Here is a 19,118-nt window from a genome sequence, read left to right as displayed (position 1 = left end):
CATTGAAACTGAACTCAAACATCGGTATAGAGCGACGTTCAAAAATAGTGATCATAAGGGCCAATACGGGAACCACACACAACTACGTTAACGGAGTGATATGATAAAGAGATATAGAGATAAATAGTCCCCACATCTCTTTGCGAGACACGGGGGTCCGTTGACAAAAGTACCACCCCGCCTGTCGGAATTCAACTCAATCCCCACTGCTTTAGTTCAACTCACATCCGACATCTCTGTTTATTGATGTTATTCAAAATCCTACCAAGTATTAAACACAGGAAATTCATGTGCATAGTCTACTGCTATACTGTGCCGTTATTGTACAGACATTCCAGATTCAGCGTGTGCAAATGACTTGATACCGTCTACAATATGATAACTTGCACAATGCACAGAGTGAATTAACAATTTATACTACTTGATATGGCCATCACTCGCATCACATCAAAAGTGAAACATTATTTTATATATTATATACACCTGAGCAGTTACACCAGCAATGCAGGTAACTTCAAACGGTTTACAAGAGCCTACACTGCATCAGTATTTTTGATTGCCTACACAATATTTATTAAGTAAAATAAACATACTAACGGCGTAACTAATTGCCAACCACTCAGATTAATGACTAATTGTTATTTTGTACAATATCTAGCCTACATCTAACCACTCTGATCATGATCCCTACCTCCAGGCTCCACTAGAGAGCATGGAACAGTCATCAATGGCAAGGAGCGGATGAAATGCATCATCACTCACTGCCCGCTTCGCGCTCAGAAGGGAACACCAGTTCTCTTCATCGTGGTTAGAGTAACGGATCACTTTCGTACGATATTTCTCAAGTCAAAGACTATAGAAATGATCCCTGAAAATATGATCTTAGTGTTGAAACGGGCGCGGACGGGCACTAATTCATGGGGTAGACCTTCTCACTGGTGGTTGTGAGGTAGAACTTTCACAATATTTCAGCTCATGTAAAAATAACGGATGGCACTGATACAAATCTTAGTTCATTGAAACTGAACTCAAACATCGGCATAGAGTGACGTTCAAAACTAGTGATCATAAGGGCCAATACGGGTACCACGCACAACTACGTTAACGGAGTGATATGATAAAGAGATATAGAGATAAATAGTCCCCACATCTCTTTGCGAGACACGGGGGTCCGTTGACGAAAGTACCACCCCGCCTGTCGGAATTCAACTCAATCCCCACTGCTTTAGTTCAACTCATATCCGACCTCTCTGTTTATTGATGTTATTCAAAATCCTACCAAGTATTAAACACAGGAAATTCATGTGCATAGTCTACTGCTATATTGTGCCGTTATTGTACAGACATTCCAGCTTCAGCGTGTGCAAATGACTTGATACTGTCTACAATATGATAACTTGCACAATGCACATAGAGTGAATTAACAATTTATACTACTTGATATGGCCATCACTCGCATCACATCAAAAGTGAAACATTATTTTATATATTATATACACCTGAGCAGTTACACCAGCAATGCAGGTAACTTCAAACGGTTTACAAGAACCTACACTGCATCAGTATTTTTGATTGCCTACACAATATTTACAATGTAAAATAAACATACTAACGTCGTAACATATTGCCAACGACTCAGAATAATGACTAATTATTATTTTGTACAATATCTAGCCTACATCTAACCACTCTGATCATGATCCCCACATCCAGGCTCCACTAGAGAACATGGAACGGTCATCAATGGCAAGAAGCGGATGAAATGCATCATCACTCACTGCCCGCTTCGCGCTCAGAAGTGAACATCAGTTCTCTTCATCGTGGTTAGAGTAACCGATCACTTTCCTACGATATTTCTCAAGTCAAAGACTATAGAAATTATCCCTGAAAATATGATCTTAGTGATGAAACGGGCGCGGACGGGCACCAATTCATGGGGTAGACCTTCTCACTGGTGGTTGTGAGGTAGAACTTTCACAATATTTCAGCTCATGTAAAAATAACGGATAGCACTGATACAAATCTTAGTTCATTGAAACTGAACTCAAACATCGGCATAGAGTGACGTTCAAAACTAGTGATCATAAGGGCCAATACGGGTACAACGCACAACTACGTTAACGGAGTGATATGATAAAGAGATATAGAGATAAATAGTCCCCACATCTCTTTGCGAGACACGGGGGTCCGTTGACGAAAGTACCACCCCGCCTGTCGGAATTCAACTCAATCCCCACTGCTTTATTTCAACTCACATCCGACCGCTCTGTTTATTGATGTTATTCAAAATCCTACCAAGTATTAAACACAGGAAATTCATGTGCATAGTCTACTGCTATATTGTGCCGTTATTGTACAGACATTCCAGATTCAGCGTGTGCAAATGACTTGATACTGTCTACAATATGATAACTTGCACAATGCACATAGAGTGAATTAACAATTTATACTACTTGATATGGCCATCACTCGCATCACATCAAAAGTGAAACATTATTTTATATATTATATACACCTGAGCAGTTACACCAGCAATGCAGCTAACTTCAAACGGTTTACAAGAGCCTACACTGCATCAGTATTTTTGATTGCCTACACAATATTTACTAAGTAAAATAAACATACTAACGGCGTAACTAATTGCCAACGACTCAGATTAATGACTAATTGTTATTTTGTACAATATCTAGCCTACATCTAACCACTCTGATCATGATCCCCACATCCAGGCTCCACTAGAGAGCATGGAACGGTCATCAATGGCAAGGAGCGGATGAAATACATCATCACTCACTGCCCGCTTCGCGCTCAGAAGGGAACATCGGTTCTCTTCATCGTGGTGAGAGTAACCGATCACTTTCGTACGATATTTCTCAAGTCAAAGACTATAGAAATGATCCCTGAAAGTATGATCTTAGTGTTGAAACGGGCGCGGACGGGCACCAATTCATGGGGTAGTCCTTCTCACTGGTGGTTGTGAGGTAGAACTTTCACAATATTTCAGCTCATGTAAAAATAACGGATGGCACTGATACAAATCTTAGTTCATTGAAACTGAACTGAAACATCGGCATAGAGTGACGTTCAAAACTAGTGATCATAAGGGCCAATACAGGTACCACGCAGAACTACGTTAACAGAGTGATATGATAAAGAGATATAGAGATAAATAGTCCCCACATCTCTTTGCGAGACACGGGGGTCCGTTGACGAAAGTACCACCCCGCCTGTCGGAATTCAACCCAATCCCCACTGCTTTAGTTCAACTCACATCCGACCTCTCTGTTTATTGATGTTATTCAAAATCCTACCAAGTATTAAACACAGGAAATTCATGTGCATAGGCTACTGCTATATTGTGCCGTTATTGTACAGACATTCCAGATTCAGCGTGTGCAAATGACTTGATACTGTCTACTATATGATTACCTGCACAATGCACATAGAGTGAATTAACAATTTATACTACTTGATATGGCCATCACTCGCATCACATCAAAAGTGAAATATTATTTTATATATTAAATACACCTGAGCAATCACACCAGCAATGCAGGTAACTTCACACAGTTTACAAGAGCCTACACTACATCAGTATTTTGGATTGCCTACACAATATTTACTAAGTAAAATAAACATACTGACGATGTAACAAATTGCCAACGACTCAGAATAATAACTAATTGTTATTTTGTACAATATCTAGCCTACATCTAACTAGTGATGTTATGGTTTGCGTCGAGGCATCGGGGCGTGTGTCGAGTACCTCGGCTCCTCCCCCAGCGAAGCTCCGTATCGAGTAGGATTCACATGGGCGAAATGGCGTAGCGTGTGACGTTCGAGGCTTCATCTCGGGCTGTTCCGCGATATGGGTTCACAATTGGCACTTTTTTACAAAAAGAAGACCCTACCCAGTTCCAAGATCACTTTTATGGCTATGTAATTAATCACACTCATTCTCAGTCATGTTACGTATTTTAGTAACACAAGCTGTATTTCCCTCACTTAACCAATAGGGGGTAGGACCAAATATATAAGCCGTAAATACTACACATAGCCACAAGGGAAAGCAGGACATTACTGAAGGCTGCAATAGATACTTTAGCCACAGAGGGCAGCATCACAGACCAGGCGAGGAAAATCGAGGATTACGGCACACCGGTTCCTCTCCAAGTCTTCCGGTCCTCGCTGAGTCCATAAAGAAGCCCACCTGGCCATGAAAACATTAGAACTCTCCCGGCAGCGATTACCATACGTGGGTTTGTGGCTAGGATCAGCTAGGAGAACACTCTCGCACGTGCTTAGAACACATCTTCAATCTCTCTTTACTTCAGAGCATCAGTTTACCATACCGAAAATACTTTATACAAATAAAGTCTCTTTAAAGCTATTCCTTTGGATTCGACCCCTCCTTCCACGAAGAAATACGTAATACATTGGTGACCCCGACGTGATGACCTATCAGAATAGGCTAGCTTTAGATATGTTATTAGCAGAACGAGGAGGGGTGTGCGGGATGATAGGGACAACATGTTGTACATTTATCCCCAATAACACAGCACCAGATGGGTCCGTGGCCAGGGCATTGGCTGGACTGCAATCCCTCAAGTTGGAGTTCGCCGAGAACTCCGGTATTGGTGACCCAATAGCTGGATGGATGGAGAACCTGTTTGGTAGGTGGAGAGGTATGATCCAATCAGTACTCATCGCGGGAATAATGGCAGTAGCCGTGTTAACTGTTGTCAGCTGCTGTTGTATTCCCTGCGCACGAGGGCTACTGAATCGGCTGATCACCACAGCAGTGGGCGCTACACAAGTGCCAGGCGACATTCATGCTTACGTAGGAATCAGATATAATCAGTTGAACTTGAATGAGATACCACCTTAGGAACCCGAACCTATCCAGTTACAATATATAGAATAAAATGCCACCATTTGTAGCACATGTGTCTAAGATAATCAATATCCTGGATTTACTTGAATAATTAATTATTGAACCACCAAGACGAGTTGTGTTTGTTATAATATAATATTGTTTGGTTGCGAGTACAACTCGTTATTTCTGAATCACTGCATTGATAATGGTACTGTTGATCTTCCTTGAGACGATTGTTTTACAGGCCACCTGTTGCTGACACGACGACGGAGAACCTGTGTGGAGGCTCCCATGGTGTAGGAGTAACCTCTCTGAGATGAGCCCTTGACAAGGAGGGACGAGTCTTGGGTTCATGAATTACAGACCCGACGGCGACAGAAAAAACAATGACTACAATAATAATATCGCCCAAAACCACCCACAGGAACCGGCACACCAATACACGAAGATCACTTGAACTCCCCAAATCCATGCTCAAACCACCCACATGAACCGGCGCACCAATACACGAAGATCACCTGAACCCCCCAAATCCATGTTAGTTTATCAATCATTTTGAAATTTTAAAATTGTGTTATGACCACCAATTTTTACGTTACTTTTGCACCTGTTGAATATTTTATGACCTTATTGCACATAACCAAAAAGTATTAGCTCAGGATTTCTATGGATAGTTTTGTTTGTGTGCTGTTTGGCCATGTGATTGTATGTTAACAAGATTTATGTTCATTGTTGTATTGTTAAATAATAACCTGTATTTCCAATAAGACCCACAAGGTGAATGCCGTCTCAGTATTATGTGGACGCGTAGTGGTTTTTCCCTCTCTTCAAGAGGTCTTTCCGCGACGGTTGATGGTGTTGATGATTGATCCTACTTTGACTATGTTTTCGGTGTGGTAAATGGTGTTTATGATTTAAAATATTATTGTATGGTCATCTAAGATGACCAAGGAGGGACTGTTACGTATTTTAGTAACACAAGCTGTATTTCCCTCACTTAACCAATAGGGGGTAGGACCAAATATATAAGCCGTAAATACTACACATAGCCACAAGGGAAAGCAGGACATTACTGAAGGCTGCAATAGATACTTTAGCCGCAGAGGGCAGCATCACAGACCAGGCGAGGAAAACCGAGGATTACGTCACACCGGTTCCTCTCCAAGTCTTCCGGTCCTCGCTGAGTCCATAAAGAAGCCCACCTGGCCATGAAAACATTAGAACTCTCCCGGCAGCGATTACCATACGTGGGTTTGTGGCTCGGATCAGCTAGGAGAACACTCTCGCACGTGCTTAGAACACATCTTCAATCTCTCTTTACTTCAGAGCATCAGTTTACCATACCGAAAATACTTTATACAAATAAAGTCTCTTTAAAGCTATTCCTTTGGATTCGACCCCTCCTTCCACGAAGAAATACGTAATAGTCATCATGCAGTTCTATTATTACAATTATTAGTAGGCTACTGTAGTTATAAGACAATCTATTTTGCCCGGGATGACTTAAAATCTTTGTCAAATGATTTGTTCTCTACCATGAGCTCGGGAGATATTTATGAACGGCACACTCACACGTATCACTGAAATGACTTTAATTCTTAAACGTTTTGATGTTGTACGAAGCAAACATCACATCATCACAGGAAACTCTTTCTTTCATCATAATTTCATTCACCACTAGGTGTCCCTAGCGTACTCATTTGAAGCTTCGAGGTCGAACCACTTTGATGGTTCATCTGGCTGCGAGGCTTTGACGTTTCATGAGGCATCATCTCGGCACCACTACATCTAACCACTCTGATCATGATCCCTACCTCCAGGCTCCACTAGAGAGCATGGTACGGTCATCAATGGCAAGGAGCGGATGAAATGCATCATCACTCACTGCCCGCTTCGCGCTCAGAAGGGAACATCAGTTCTCTTCATCGTGGTTAGAGTAACCGATCACTTTCGTACGATATTTCTCAAGTCAAAGACTATAGAAATGATCCCTGAAAGTATGATCTTAATGTTGAAACGGGCGCGGACGGGCACCAATTCATGGGGTAGTCCTTCTCACTGGTGGTTGTGAGGTAGAACTTTCACAATATTTCAGCTCATGTAAAAGTAACGGATGGCACTTATACAAATCGTAGTTTATTGAAACTGAACTCAAACATCGGTATAGAGTGACGTTCAAAACTAGTGATCATAAGGGCCAATACGGGTACCACGCACAACTACGTTAACGGAGTGATATGATTAAGAGATATAGAGATGAATAGTCCCCACATCTCTTTGCGAGACACGGGGGTCCGTTGACGAAAGTACCACCCCGCCTGTCGGAATTCAACTCAATCCCCACTGCTTTAGTTCAACTCACATCCGACCTCTCTGTTTATTTATGTTATTCAAAATCCTACCAAATATTAAACACCGGAAATTCATGTGCATAGGCTACTGCTATATTGTGCCGTTATTGTACAGACATTCCAGTTCAGCGTGTGCAAATTACTTCGTACTGTCTACAATATGATAACCTGCCCAACGCACAGAGTGAATTAACAATTTATACTACTTGATATGGCCATCAATCGCATCACATCAAAAGTGAAACATTATTTTATATATTATATACACCTGAGCAATTACACCAGCAATGCAGGTAACTTCAAACGGTTTACAAGAGCCTACACTACATCAGTATTTTTGATTGCCTACACAATATTTACTAAGTAAAATAACCATACTAACGGCGTAACAACTTGCCAACGACTCAGAATAATAACTAATTGTTATTTTGTACAATATCTAGCCTACATCTAACCACTCTGATCATGATCCCTAACTCCAGGCTCCACTAGAGAGCATGGAACGGTCATCAATGGCAAGGAGCGGATGAAATGCATCATCACTCACTGCCCGCTTCCCGCTCAGAAGGGAACATCAGTTCTCTTCATCGTGGTTAGAGTAACCGATCACTTTCGTACGCTATTTCTCAAGTCAAAGAATATAGAAATGATCCCTGAAAGTATGATCTTAGTGTTGAAACGGGCGCGGACGGGCACCAATTCATGGGGTAGTCCTTCTCACTGGTGGTTGTGAGGTTGAACTTTCACAATATTTCAGCTCATGTAAAAATAACGGATGGCACTGATATAAATCTTAGTTCATTGAAACTGAACTTAAACATCGGTATAGAGTGACGTTCAAAACTAGTGATCATAAGGGCCAATACGGGTACCACGCACAACTACGTTAACGGAGTGATATGATAAAGAGATATAGAGATAAATAGTCCCCACATCTCTTTGCGAGACACGGGGGTCCGTTGACGAAAGTACCACCCCGCCTGTCGGAATTCAACTCAATCCCCACTGCTTTAGTTCAACTCACATCCGACCTCTCTGTTTATTTATGTTATTCAAAATCCTACCAAGTATTAAACACAGGAAATTCATGTGCATAGTCTACTGCTATATTGTGCCGTTATTGTACAGACATTCCAGATTCAGCGTTTGCAAATGACTTGATACTATCTACAATATGATAACCTGCACATAGATTGAATTAACCATTTATACTACGTGATATGGCCATCACTCGCATCACATCAAAAGTGAAACATTATTTTATATATTATATACACCTGAGCAATTACACCAGCAATGCAGGTAACTTCAAACGGTTTACAAGAGCCTACACTACATCAGAGTTTTGACGAAAGTACCACCCCGCCTGTCGGAATTCAACTCAATCCCCACTGCTTTAGTTCAACTCACATCCGACCTCTCTGTTTATTTATGTTATTCAAAATCCTACCAAGTATTAAACACAGGAAATTCATGTGCATAGTCTACTGCTATAATGTGCCGTTATTGTACAGACATTCCAGTTCAGCGTGTGCAAATTACTTCGTACTGTCTACAATATGATAACCTGCCCAACGCACAGAGTGAATTAACAATTTATACTACTTGATATGGCCATCAATCGCATCACATCAAAAGTGAAACATTATTTTATATATTATATACACCTGAGCAATTACACCAGCAATGCAGGTAACTTCAAACGGTTTACAAGAGCCTACACTACATCAGTATTTTTGATTGCCTACACAATATTTACTAAGTAAAATAACCATACTAACGGCGTAACAACTTGCCAACGACTCAGAATAATAACTAATTGTTATTTTGTACAATATCTAGCCTACATCTAACCACTCTGATCATGATCCCTACCTCCAGGCTCCACTAGAGAGCATGGAACGGTCATCAATGGCAAGGAGCGGATGAAATGCATCATCACTCACTGCCCGCTTCGCGCTCAGAAGGGAACATCAGTTCTCTTCATCGTGGTTAGAGTAACCGATCACTTTCGTACGCTATTTCTCAAGTCAAAGAATATAGAAATGATCCCTGAAAGTATGATCTTAGTGTTGAAACGGGCGCGGACGGGCACCAATTCATGGGGTAGTCCTTCTCACTGGTGGTTGTGAGGTTGAACTTTCACAATATTTCAGCTCATGTAAAAATAACGGATGGCACTGATATAAATCTTAGTTCATTGAAACTGAACTTAAACATCGGTATAGAGTGACGTTCAAAACTAGTGATCATAAGGGCCAATACGGGTACCACGCACAACTACGTTAACGGAGTGATATGATAAAGAGATATAGAGATAAATAGTCCCCACATCTCTTTGCGAGACACGGGGGTCCGTTGACGAAAGTACCACCCCGCCTGTCGGAATTCAACTCAATCCCCACTGCTTTAGTTCAACTCACATCCGACCTCTCTGTTTATTTATGTTATTCAAAATCCTACCAAGTATTAAACACAGGAAATTCATGTGCATAGTCTACTGCTATATTGTGCCGTTATTGTACAGACATTCCAGATTCAGCGTTTGCAAATGACTTGATACTATCTACAATATGATAACCTGCACATAGATTGAATTAACCATTTATACTACGTGATATGGCCATCACTCGCATCACATCAAAAGTGAAACATTATTTTATATATTATATACACCTGAGCAATTACACCAGCAATGCAGGTAACTTCAAACGGTTTACAAGAGCCTACACTACATCAGAGTTTTGACGAAAGTACCACCCCGCCTGTCGGAATTCAACTCAATCCCCACTGCTTTAGTTCAACTCACATCCGACCTCTCTCTTTATTTATGTTATTCAAAATCCTACCGAGTATTAAACACAGGAAATTCATGTGCATAGTCTACTGCTATAATGTGCCGTTATTGTACAGACATTCCAGTTCAGCGTGTGCAAATTACTTCGTACTGTCTACAATATGATAACCTGCCCAACGCACAGAGTGAATTAACAATTTATACTACTTGATATGGCCATCAATCGCATCACATCAAAAGTGGAACATTATTTTATATATTATATACACCTGAGCAATTACACCAGCAATGCAGGTAACTTCAAACGGTTTACAAGAGCCTACACTACATCAGTATTTTTGATTGCCTACACAATATTTACTAAGTAAAATAACCATACTAACGGCGTAACAACTTGCCAATGACTCAGAATAATAACTAATTGTTATTTTGTACAATATCTAGCCTACATCTAACCACTCTGATCATGATCCCTACCTCCAGGCTCCACTAGAGAGCATGGAACGGTCATCAATGGCAAGGAGCGGATGAAATGCATCATCACTCACTGCCCGCTTCGCGCTCAGAAGGGAACATCAGTTCTCTTCAACGTGGTGGCTCTTCAACATTCCAGATTCAGCGTGTGCAAATGACTTGATACGGTCTACAATATTTGAATCGAGTGACATCGCCGACACAGCCCTGCCGTCATATCTGAGGCATGTAAACAATCAAGATTTTAAAGAAAATGGACGTCTAGAGGGGATTTAGTTAGCCTACTGCAGAGGTTTAGGCTAACTTTTTCTCTTTAGAAAAGTGTTTCAGGTCATTTCTTGTCCAATTTAACTAGAGCCTACATAGTAAACACATACAAGAAATAAAATGTGAACTTCAACAGAAAAGATTAGGTACCGCTGTTTTGCCGAGGCTGCACTGTAACGTCTATTCACGGATGCAAACCCACTACTGAGCAGCACGGGGGCTTTGACCTGCTCCGTTTCCGACCTGGGCCCGTACACCCCTCCTTAGACGACCTGGTGTTCCAAGGCTCCCCCAGAACCACCATATCGATACCGAACTTAGCATGGACACCCGTTCAACATAGTCCGGTACAGTGCAGAGCTCCTCAGCTCAATCGAACCGCCAACCTCAGCCTCCCAGTGACTTGGATTAGAGGCACGCGCCACCGTGCCCGGCAGAGTTCAACGAGAAGGAATTGAGTGACATCGCCGACACAGCCCTGCCGTCATATCTGAGGCAAGTAAACAATCAAGATTTTAAAGAAAATGGACGTCTAGAGGGGATTAAGTTAGCCTACTGCACAGGCCCGGTTCTACGGGGGTGCATAAGCATGCATTGCACCCCCAAAAAAATTGTTTGCACCCTCAATTGAAAAAAAATAAAAAAGATTTTTCTTTTATAAATATGATAAAAACAATAAAATACTTGCTCACAAAACAAATTGTAATGAAACTTGTGACGATTTCCATTAAATACCGTTGAGATATGAGCATCCGACATCACTCTGACTGTTCACCAAACGGACAAAATAACTCCGCATTTATGTATGGTGTTTTGTTTATATGTTGCTTGGCAACAGTCCGCTCAGTGGGAATCTATTTTTGTTGCCGGAAGCAATTTCAGTCGTTTATATGATTAAATAAACAAACAAATCACAATCTATTGTCAATTATTATTATTAACAGTACATTTTACTAGTATATATTTTGCTTTATACTGTTGTGTAAAGCAATATCACACTCGAGGTCGCAATGTTGTCGCTCTATATGATTGGCCGCCGGCCGGCATCGTGTTTCATGCCGGCGTCGTTTGCAAAATGCACGCACCCATAGTATATCTATGGCGCGCACGGTAGTGACGTTGAACTTCTTCGGCAGCAACAGTTATATATCCGTTGGATATCCATTTAGGAATGGATATCCGAAAATGGCTAAAAAAGAACACAGCAGAAGACATTAACCGGAGCAGGGAGGAGGATGGAGACAATGTGGGTCACGCGGCAGCCGGAACAGTTGACGTTACTTTGGCTTCTGTCAACGTCAGCGCTATAACCGTTGTGGAGGCTAGCACTAGCAACGCCAGCTCAATCCTGCCCGACTCGCTGCCTTTGCCGGCGCCGCCCTCACTCCCGGACAAGCAGCCTTCGGCTTCGACACTGCCACCCGTTGGCGGCCCGCAAGTGCCAGGGGATCTCGGATCAACACAGCCTACCCAGGTATTTCTTAAAACATATCCGACTCGCCTGTACAGTGGGGTAAAGCGGTCCTTTTGCAGCTCGTGGTTTGCTGCTAGAGAATGGCTAGAGTATTCGTGTGAGAAAGATTAAATTTTCTGCTATGCCTGCAGAAACTTTGGGTCAAATAAAAACAGCACCGATGCTTTCACCATGACTGGCTACAACAACTGGCGCCATGCTCTTGTACGTGGAAAGGGGCTGGGAAGGCACGAGTCCAGCAAAGAGCACATGAAGTCAGTGGCATTGTGGAAGGAGAGGCGTACAAGGAGTGTGACTGGTACAGAGATCTCCACACTTGTAAATACAGCACAACTGGAGAGGAACCGCACCTATGTAGCAGCTATTGTTGACATCATTCAATTTATAGCTTTAAACCAGCTGCCTTTTCGTGGCTCAGATGATGCTTTGGATGCAAGAGGTGAGGTGGGCAGTGGCATTTTTCTTGCATTGATGGACTACACCCTTAAAAAGGACAAGGACCTTGCTAGGATTTTTAGCACCATCCCTGCGAATGCCACATACACATCACATCACATTCAAAATGAAATTATTGAAATCATGAGTACAATCATCACAGAGGAAATAGTGAAAGATATAGGAGAGGCTTGGTACACATTAAAGGTTGATGGCACCAAAGATCCCACTGGCTGCGAAAATATATCCATAGTGCTTCGCTACGTGGACACGAGCAACACTGTAAGGGAGCGACTTGTCTCAATGGCCACTACCAAACAATGTGATGCCAAGTCTCTGACTCAGCTGGTTTTGGCACAGTTGAGAGACATTGGGCTAAATACAGCGAAGGTGCTCAGTCAGTGTTACGATGGGGCAAGTGTCATGTCTGGAGTACACGGAGGGATGCAGAAAATCGTGCAGGAAGAATTGCAGAGAGAGGTGCCATACGTACACTGCTTTAATCATCAGTTGCATTTGGTTGTGGTGCACGCCATGTCTTCTGATTTCGCACTGGAAAACTTTTTCAGTGTATGCACCTCACTCTACAAGTACTTCAAGAAACCTACAGTGGCTGCAGTGTACACGGGCGAGAAGTTGAAGAGGTTGCTGAGCAACGGTGGACAGGCCACCTGGCCACAGTGACGGTGATCCTGAAATCAATTGACAACATTGTCCACTTGCTTCGTGGGATCGAAGGCTCCCAAACCAGTGCAGCAGAGGTGCGAATGGAGGCCACAGGGCTTTTGAAGGCCATTACCCAGCCCAGCTTCCTGTTCATTGCCTGCATGACGCATCAAATATTGAGTTTGCTTGATCCTCCCAACACTGCACTCCAAGCCAAATCCACAGACCTCTACACTGGTGTCAGACTGGTCCAAAGTGCCTTGGCGTGTGTTGAGAAGCTGAGATGTGATACTCAGTTTGACACATTTTGGGAGAAATTCTCTCAAGACAGACAGACCTCAGAACCTCCTGCAGCAGCACCCCCACAGAAACGACCAAGAAATTTGAGCCACTTGAGTGACTATGTGGTGGACACCACAGTTGGTCACCGTCAAAAGGAAGCGGAAGAGAGGACTGGGTGTAAAAGACTGTATTTCAGTACTTTGGATTAGGGATGGGACGAAATATCGTTTGGCGAAATATCGCGATACAAAACGTGACGATACGCATCGAGTTTGAAAAAAATGGATCGCGAAATGATGGCACTGCCACGTGATTTGTATAGTATATAAATATTTAGTTTGTGCGTTTGTGGGGCAGGCATGCAGTACCATCGGTTGGTCAAGCAGGGGAAAACTAAATGGAAAAAAAAATTCGGGAACGGTGCAGTGCGTCACGTCACAGTCAGGTCACAGCGCATGCGTTAGCAGCAACTACCTTGCCCTCAAACCGCCGGACAATGGAGTCGAATGAGGTCGAAATTGAGGACGCTCCGCCTGGATACAGGTCATTTGTCTGGCAGTATTTCGGCTTTCTCATTAAAAAAGACAAAGACGGCAATAGAGTAACTGACCAGACTAAGACTGTGTGTAAGCTATGCAATGCCGTCACTCCGTACACCACCTCCAACACGACAAACATGGGCCACCACCTTCAACGTCACCATAAAGATGTGAAGAAGGCCCCAGAGAAAACAAACCTACCGAAGGGACAACTGACCATGAAACAAGCACTGACACCAACTCTACCCCTGTCAAGTCCGCGTGCAAAACAGATAACCAGGCTCATTGGCGAGTTCATAGCGGACTATATGGCTCCATTTAACATTGTAGAGAACAGAAAATTCATCCAAATGTTCAAGGTGCTGGAGCCCAAGTTTAAGGTGCCATGCCGAGGACATTTTTCAGAGAAGGTTATTCCGGAAATTTACAATGAAACCAAACAAAGCGTGAAAGAGTGTCTCAAAAATGCCGACTGCATCGCCCTGACCACCGACGGCTGGACGTCGCGTGCAACACAGAGTTATATCACCATCACGGCACAAGTCATCGACGAGAAATGGGAGAGTAAAAGCTTTGTGTTGCAAACTCGTGAGTTAAGTGAAAGTCATACTGGTGTTAACATAGCTCACGTGTTGAGAAATGCACTGAGAGAGTGGGAGCTAACGAGGCCACAAACAACCATCGCTTGTGTCACAGACAACGCAAGCAACATGGACATTGCAGTGAGAGAGAGCGGTCTCCATCCTCACATCAAGTGCTTGGCGCACGTTGTGAATCTGGCCAGTAAGCGAGGCTTGGCTGTATCCCGCGTCGCGCGCCTTCTTGGCCGTGTGCGAAGAGTAACTACATTCTTTCACAAGAGCACCACGGCCACCGCCGTCCTGGCCAACAAGCAAACCCAGTTGGAGCTGCCTCGGCATAAGCTCATCACCGATGTCCAGACCAGGTGGAATAGCACGTACGAAATGCTTGCGCGCTACCTGGAACAACAAGCAGCTGTTTCAGCAGCGCTCAGCAGCCCAGAAATCCGAAGGAATGCCAGAGAAATCGACACCCTGGATTACACTGATATATCAGATGTAGAAGACATAGTGAAACTGCTTAAGCCACTGAAGACAGCCACAACAGTTGTCTGTGATGAAAAAGAGCCCACTGTTTCACTTATAATGCCACTGAAGTACATGATCGAGCAAAGCATGTCACCAGACGAAAATGACACACAGACCATCGCCAACATGAAAAGCGCAATCCTACGCGACATCTCGGACCGGTATTCTGGGGACTGTAATGATATGCTGCAGGAGTGCACAGCGCTTGACCCACGATTCCGAAGCCTGTCCCATCTGAATAATGAACAACGCGAGTCCGTCTATGCCCGGATACGTGAAAAAGCTGCAGGACCTCATTTGCCACGCAACCAGGTAGACTAACTTTCATTAAAAAAAAGAGGTGTGCTGAGCGTGTGTGTAACTGTGTATGTGTAGGCTACAGCCTGAAAACGTATTTCTCATATCGATTGTTTTTTTTAAATTAGTCGATCCGAGGGAGGGAGAGAGAGAGAGTGTGTGTGACAGAGAGAGAGAGTGTGTGTGTGTGTGTGTGTGTGTGTGTGTGTGTGTGTGTGTGTGTGTGTGTGTGTGTGTGTGTGTGTGTGTGTGTGATTGAAAGACAAATGTTTGAGCTAGTTTTTCTATTTTATTTTTTTAGACCAGTGACACTGATGAAAGAACAACGAGGGCCAGTGCTTCAACACCAGGAGCAGCAGAGCAGGCCATGGTCGAGGTTGAGACGGCACAGGGAGCAGAGCCAGTAGAAGGAGAAAGGCAGATGCAGGATGTGACACAGCCTCCCCCACCAAAGAAGACAGCGCTAGAAGATCTCCTTGGGAGCTCCTACACTACTCTTGAGCCAGTGCAGTCCAGCAGAGGGATTGAAATGGAGATAGTCGCCTACAGAAATGGGATTCCTATCCCACTCAACAGTAGTCCACTTGAGTCGTGGAAAGTTAATGCATATGCTTACCCCATACTTGCCCCCCTTGCCAAAGCCTACCTTTGCATTCCTGCTACGTCAGTGCCCAGTGAACGGGTCTTTTCGACGGCAGGAGACATTGTGTGTGCTCAAAGATCACTAATTACACCAGAACATGTCGATATGTTAGTTTTTCTGAAGAAGAACCAGTCCTAGGCCAGGGCCATGACTTAAAAGAGGCTGAGCTAACGTAATGTAGGGTTAAGTGTTCTTGTTTGTGTTTGAAAGGTTGGGCCGTGTGTTTCCTAGTGTGCAACTAAAACAAAAATAAATACGTTGTAATTACGCAGTAATAGTTTGTCTTTTTTGATATCGTATCGTGACATATCGTTTCGTGACCCTGGCATATCGAGGTGCATCGTATCGTGAGTTTAAGTGTATCGTCCCATCCCTACTTTGGATGCTGTAGTGGGAGAGATTAAAGCAAGATTCAGCGTAAGAAACAGCCAACTGGTGCAGGCCCTGTGCACCTTACACCCAGGGAGTGAAGATTTCCTGAACACAAACAAAGTGAGACCACTGCTTGACCTAACAGGCACAGAGATGAAGGAAGCTGAGTTTGCTGTAGCACAGCAGTTTCTGCAGGACGAAATGGCCAAATCAAATGACAACTGGACTACACAGGACATTTTGATACGATACTGTGAGCCTCTAGCAGCCATGCCTACTGTGCTAAAAACACTCAAGCTGAGCCTTACCTTCGGTGCATCAACTGCAACATGTGAAAATTCATTTTCAACTCTCAAAAATGTGTTCAGTGAACACAGAAGGAGCATGCTCCACAAAAGAAAAGCCTGTCTCATCCAGATTGCTGTGGAGAAGGACCTCACCAAGAAGTTAACTGGAGAGTGGAAAGAGACGCTGCTAAGAAGATTCAGCACAGCTTCAAGGAGGCTGCAGCTCTTCTGAGGGTAAGAAATATTTTTTGTAATCACATTTCAGATTTTATTGTATCAAGTATTATGTTTATTTTAACATGATTATGTATCCTACACTGCTATAGTTGTTGGGTAATGTTTAGGGGTGTGCCAAAATATCGATACTGCGACATATCGCGATATTTCGTCTTGCGGGACGTTATCGATATGCTGACGCCAAATATCGATATTTAAAGGTCCCATGACATGAAAATCTCACTTTATGAGGTTTTAACATAAATATGAGTTCCCCTAGCCTGCCTATGGTCCCCCAATTGCTAAAACTTGCGTTTGGTGTAAAACGAGCACTAGCTGTTCTGCTCGCCTTTGAAAAAACGGAGGCTCAAGTGCGCTGATTTGGAATGTCTGTATTCTTGACGTCATCAGGAATCTCAGCTCCTCCCCTTACTCTGCCTGGCCCGCCCAGAGACGTTGGCCCGCCAATGAGACTCGACCGTGCGAGCGCCACTCGTGTGTGTGTTTGTGTGAATACACTTCTTGTCGGTTCTTTGACGTGTCTTGTATTTCCACAACGAGACTGTTGTGGGGGTTATGTTATCTCAGCCATGGTTGAGAAGGAATTGGGAGAAAGGAACTTTGGCTTTGACTGGCTGAAGTACATGAACTGCGTCATGCCGCCGGTTGCCGCGAGGCACCATCGCCCGGCAGCGGGCAGCCGGCAGCGCGCGGTTCAGTCGACTTCAGGTTGATGTGAAAGTGGAAGAACCAGAGACGTCGCAGAACCCGACAAAGTCGTTTGTGATTCATTATATCGTCTGGAGGCGCACACCGCTTTTGGCCGTGATAATATGTATTAAATTATATAGATTTCTATGTATTATATGATATTATTTAGATATAGAGCTCCAGGACTGTATCGCAAGTGTTGTACACTTCCTTGTTATTTGGATAACCGTTCTGTCGGACTCTCGTCTCTGGTATTTCTACAACGAGACTCGTATTAGGGGTTATCTCAGCCAAGGTTGAGAATGAATTGGGGGGAAGGAACTTTGGCTTTGACTCCCTCAAGAACATGAACCACGACATGGAGGAGAAAGGGATTGTTGGCGGCGAATGTCTCCAGCTTGAGACCCGCTGAGGGACCACCGCCGGAGGCGGAGGTGCCTAAGCGCTGCCCGGGAACAATCCCTTTCTCCTCCTTGTCGTGGTTCAGTCTACTTCACATTGATGAGGACGTTGAAGAACCAGGAACGTCGGAGAACCCAACGCGGTCGTTTGAGATTCATAATATCGGATCACACATCTTTTGGCGGTTATAATATATATTATATAGATATCTATGTAGGCTATATGATAATATTTTGATATAGAGCTCCAGGACTCCCGTGTGTTCTAGAATATTTACAGAACACGGCTAAAGGCTGTGTGCGCCTCGCCATTGCGATAAATCCACTGTAAACAGAGCGAATGAAACTAAGCAATGAAATGTTTTCTGCATTTATTTTGTTTTCTAATTTTCTGTTACTTTGCATAAAATGTTTTTGTAATAAATTCTGAATTTCTTCAGTGACACAGATATCGTGATGTATCGTGGGTGAAATTTCTTGCAATATATCGATAATCGCAGAATCGCTGTATCGTGATATTATCGTTATCGTGGGTAAAATATCGTGATAGTATCGTATCGTGGGGTACCTAGTGATACCCAGCCCTAGTAATGTTAGTCATTTTATTCTACTGAGGGGGGAATACCTTGTTTGTATTAAATATAATAATGTACAATTTGTTATGTACATAGTTTAACCTTTGACTTTTGACTGTCCAACAAGGATCCTGTGCCCCCTGGTGGATCAAGTGTGCCCCTGTCTTGGAACCTGGGACAGTTTGAGAAAATGGCTGCTGACAGCCTGATGTCTACATACTGGTAGTTGTTACAATTTGAATGACATTGTAAAATTATTTGTTCATATATGTCAACAACAGCTTCTTTTATTAATGTATTAAATGTATTATGTTCATAAGAACCCATATTTCTTTTTATTGTATTT

The 19,118-nt window shown here is 43.2% G+C and overlaps 1 protein-coding gene, 6 non-coding genes and 1 pseudogene across 7 annotated transcripts; 1 reads left to right on the top strand and 7 right to left on the bottom strand.

Annotated features, from left to right (window-relative positions):
• Nucleotides 1-668: 668 nt before the first annotated feature.
• Nucleotides 669-884, bottom strand: LOC115539431 (small nucleolar RNA U3). Its single transcript, XR_003975891.1, has one exon. It is a non-coding gene; the product is annotated as a small nucleolar RNA U3 (small nucleolar RNA).
• An 800-nt stretch (nucleotides 885-1,684) lies between these two features.
• Nucleotides 1,685-1,900, bottom strand: LOC115539459 (small nucleolar RNA U3). The gene has a single exon (XR_003975917.1). It is a non-coding gene; the product is annotated as a small nucleolar RNA U3 (small nucleolar RNA).
• An 800-nt stretch (nucleotides 1,901-2,700) lies between these two features.
• LOC115539538 (small nucleolar RNA U3) lies at nucleotides 2,701-2,916 on the bottom strand. The gene has a single exon (XR_003975982.1). It is a non-coding gene; the product is annotated as a small nucleolar RNA U3 (small nucleolar RNA).
• Nucleotides 2,917-6,667: 3,751 nt separating this feature from the next.
• On the bottom strand, nucleotides 6,668-6,883 carry LOC115539506 (small nucleolar RNA U3). Its single transcript, XR_003975954.1, has one exon. It is a non-coding gene; the product is annotated as a small nucleolar RNA U3 (small nucleolar RNA).
• A 797-nt stretch (nucleotides 6,884-7,680) lies between these two features.
• LOC115539455 (small nucleolar RNA U3) lies at nucleotides 7,681-7,896 on the bottom strand. The gene has a single exon (XR_003975913.1). It is a non-coding gene; the product is annotated as a small nucleolar RNA U3 (small nucleolar RNA).
• Nucleotides 7,897-9,079: 1,183 nt separating this feature from the next.
• LOC115539437 (small nucleolar RNA U3) lies at nucleotides 9,080-9,295 on the bottom strand. The gene has a single exon (XR_003975897.1). It is a non-coding gene; the product is annotated as a small nucleolar RNA U3 (small nucleolar RNA).
• A 1,183-nt stretch (nucleotides 9,296-10,478) lies between these two features.
• Nucleotides 10,479-10,679, bottom strand: LOC115539466 (uncharacterized; annotated as a pseudogene).
• Nucleotides 10,680-15,230: 4,551 nt separating this feature from the next.
• Nucleotides 15,231-16,478, top strand: LOC115556880 (zinc finger BED domain-containing protein 1-like). Its single transcript, XM_030374284.1, has 2 exons — nucleotides 15,231-15,582; nucleotides 15,869-16,478. Exons 1-2 carry the CDS (start codon nucleotides 15,328-15,330, stop codon nucleotides 16,346-16,348), a joined length of 735 nt encoding a protein of 244 aa, XP_030230144.1. The 5' UTR covers nucleotides 15,231-15,327; the 3' UTR covers nucleotides 16,349-16,478.
• Nucleotides 16,479-19,118: the final 2,640 nt, after the last annotated feature.

This window comes from Gadus morhua, chromosome 2 (genome assembly GCF_902167405.1).
Source record: "Gadus morhua chromosome 2, gadMor3.0, whole genome shotgun sequence".
Lineage (NCBI taxonomy): Eukaryota > Metazoa > Chordata > Actinopteri > Gadiformes > Gadidae > Gadus > Gadus morhua.
Note: the sequence above shows the minus strand (reverse complement) of the source record. Positions and strands in the feature narration are given on the sequence as shown.

Bases quoted from the DNA above. Each gene is read 5' to 3' on its own strand.
- LOC115556880 (XM_030374284.1), top strand. From the start codon at position 15,328: ATGCCACTGAAGTACATGATCGAGCAAAGCATGTCACCAGACGAAAAT. The intron at 15,583-15,868 runs GTAGACTAACTT...TTATTTTTTTAG, and splicing joins CTCATTTGCCACGCAACCAG to ACCAGTGACACTGATGAAAG.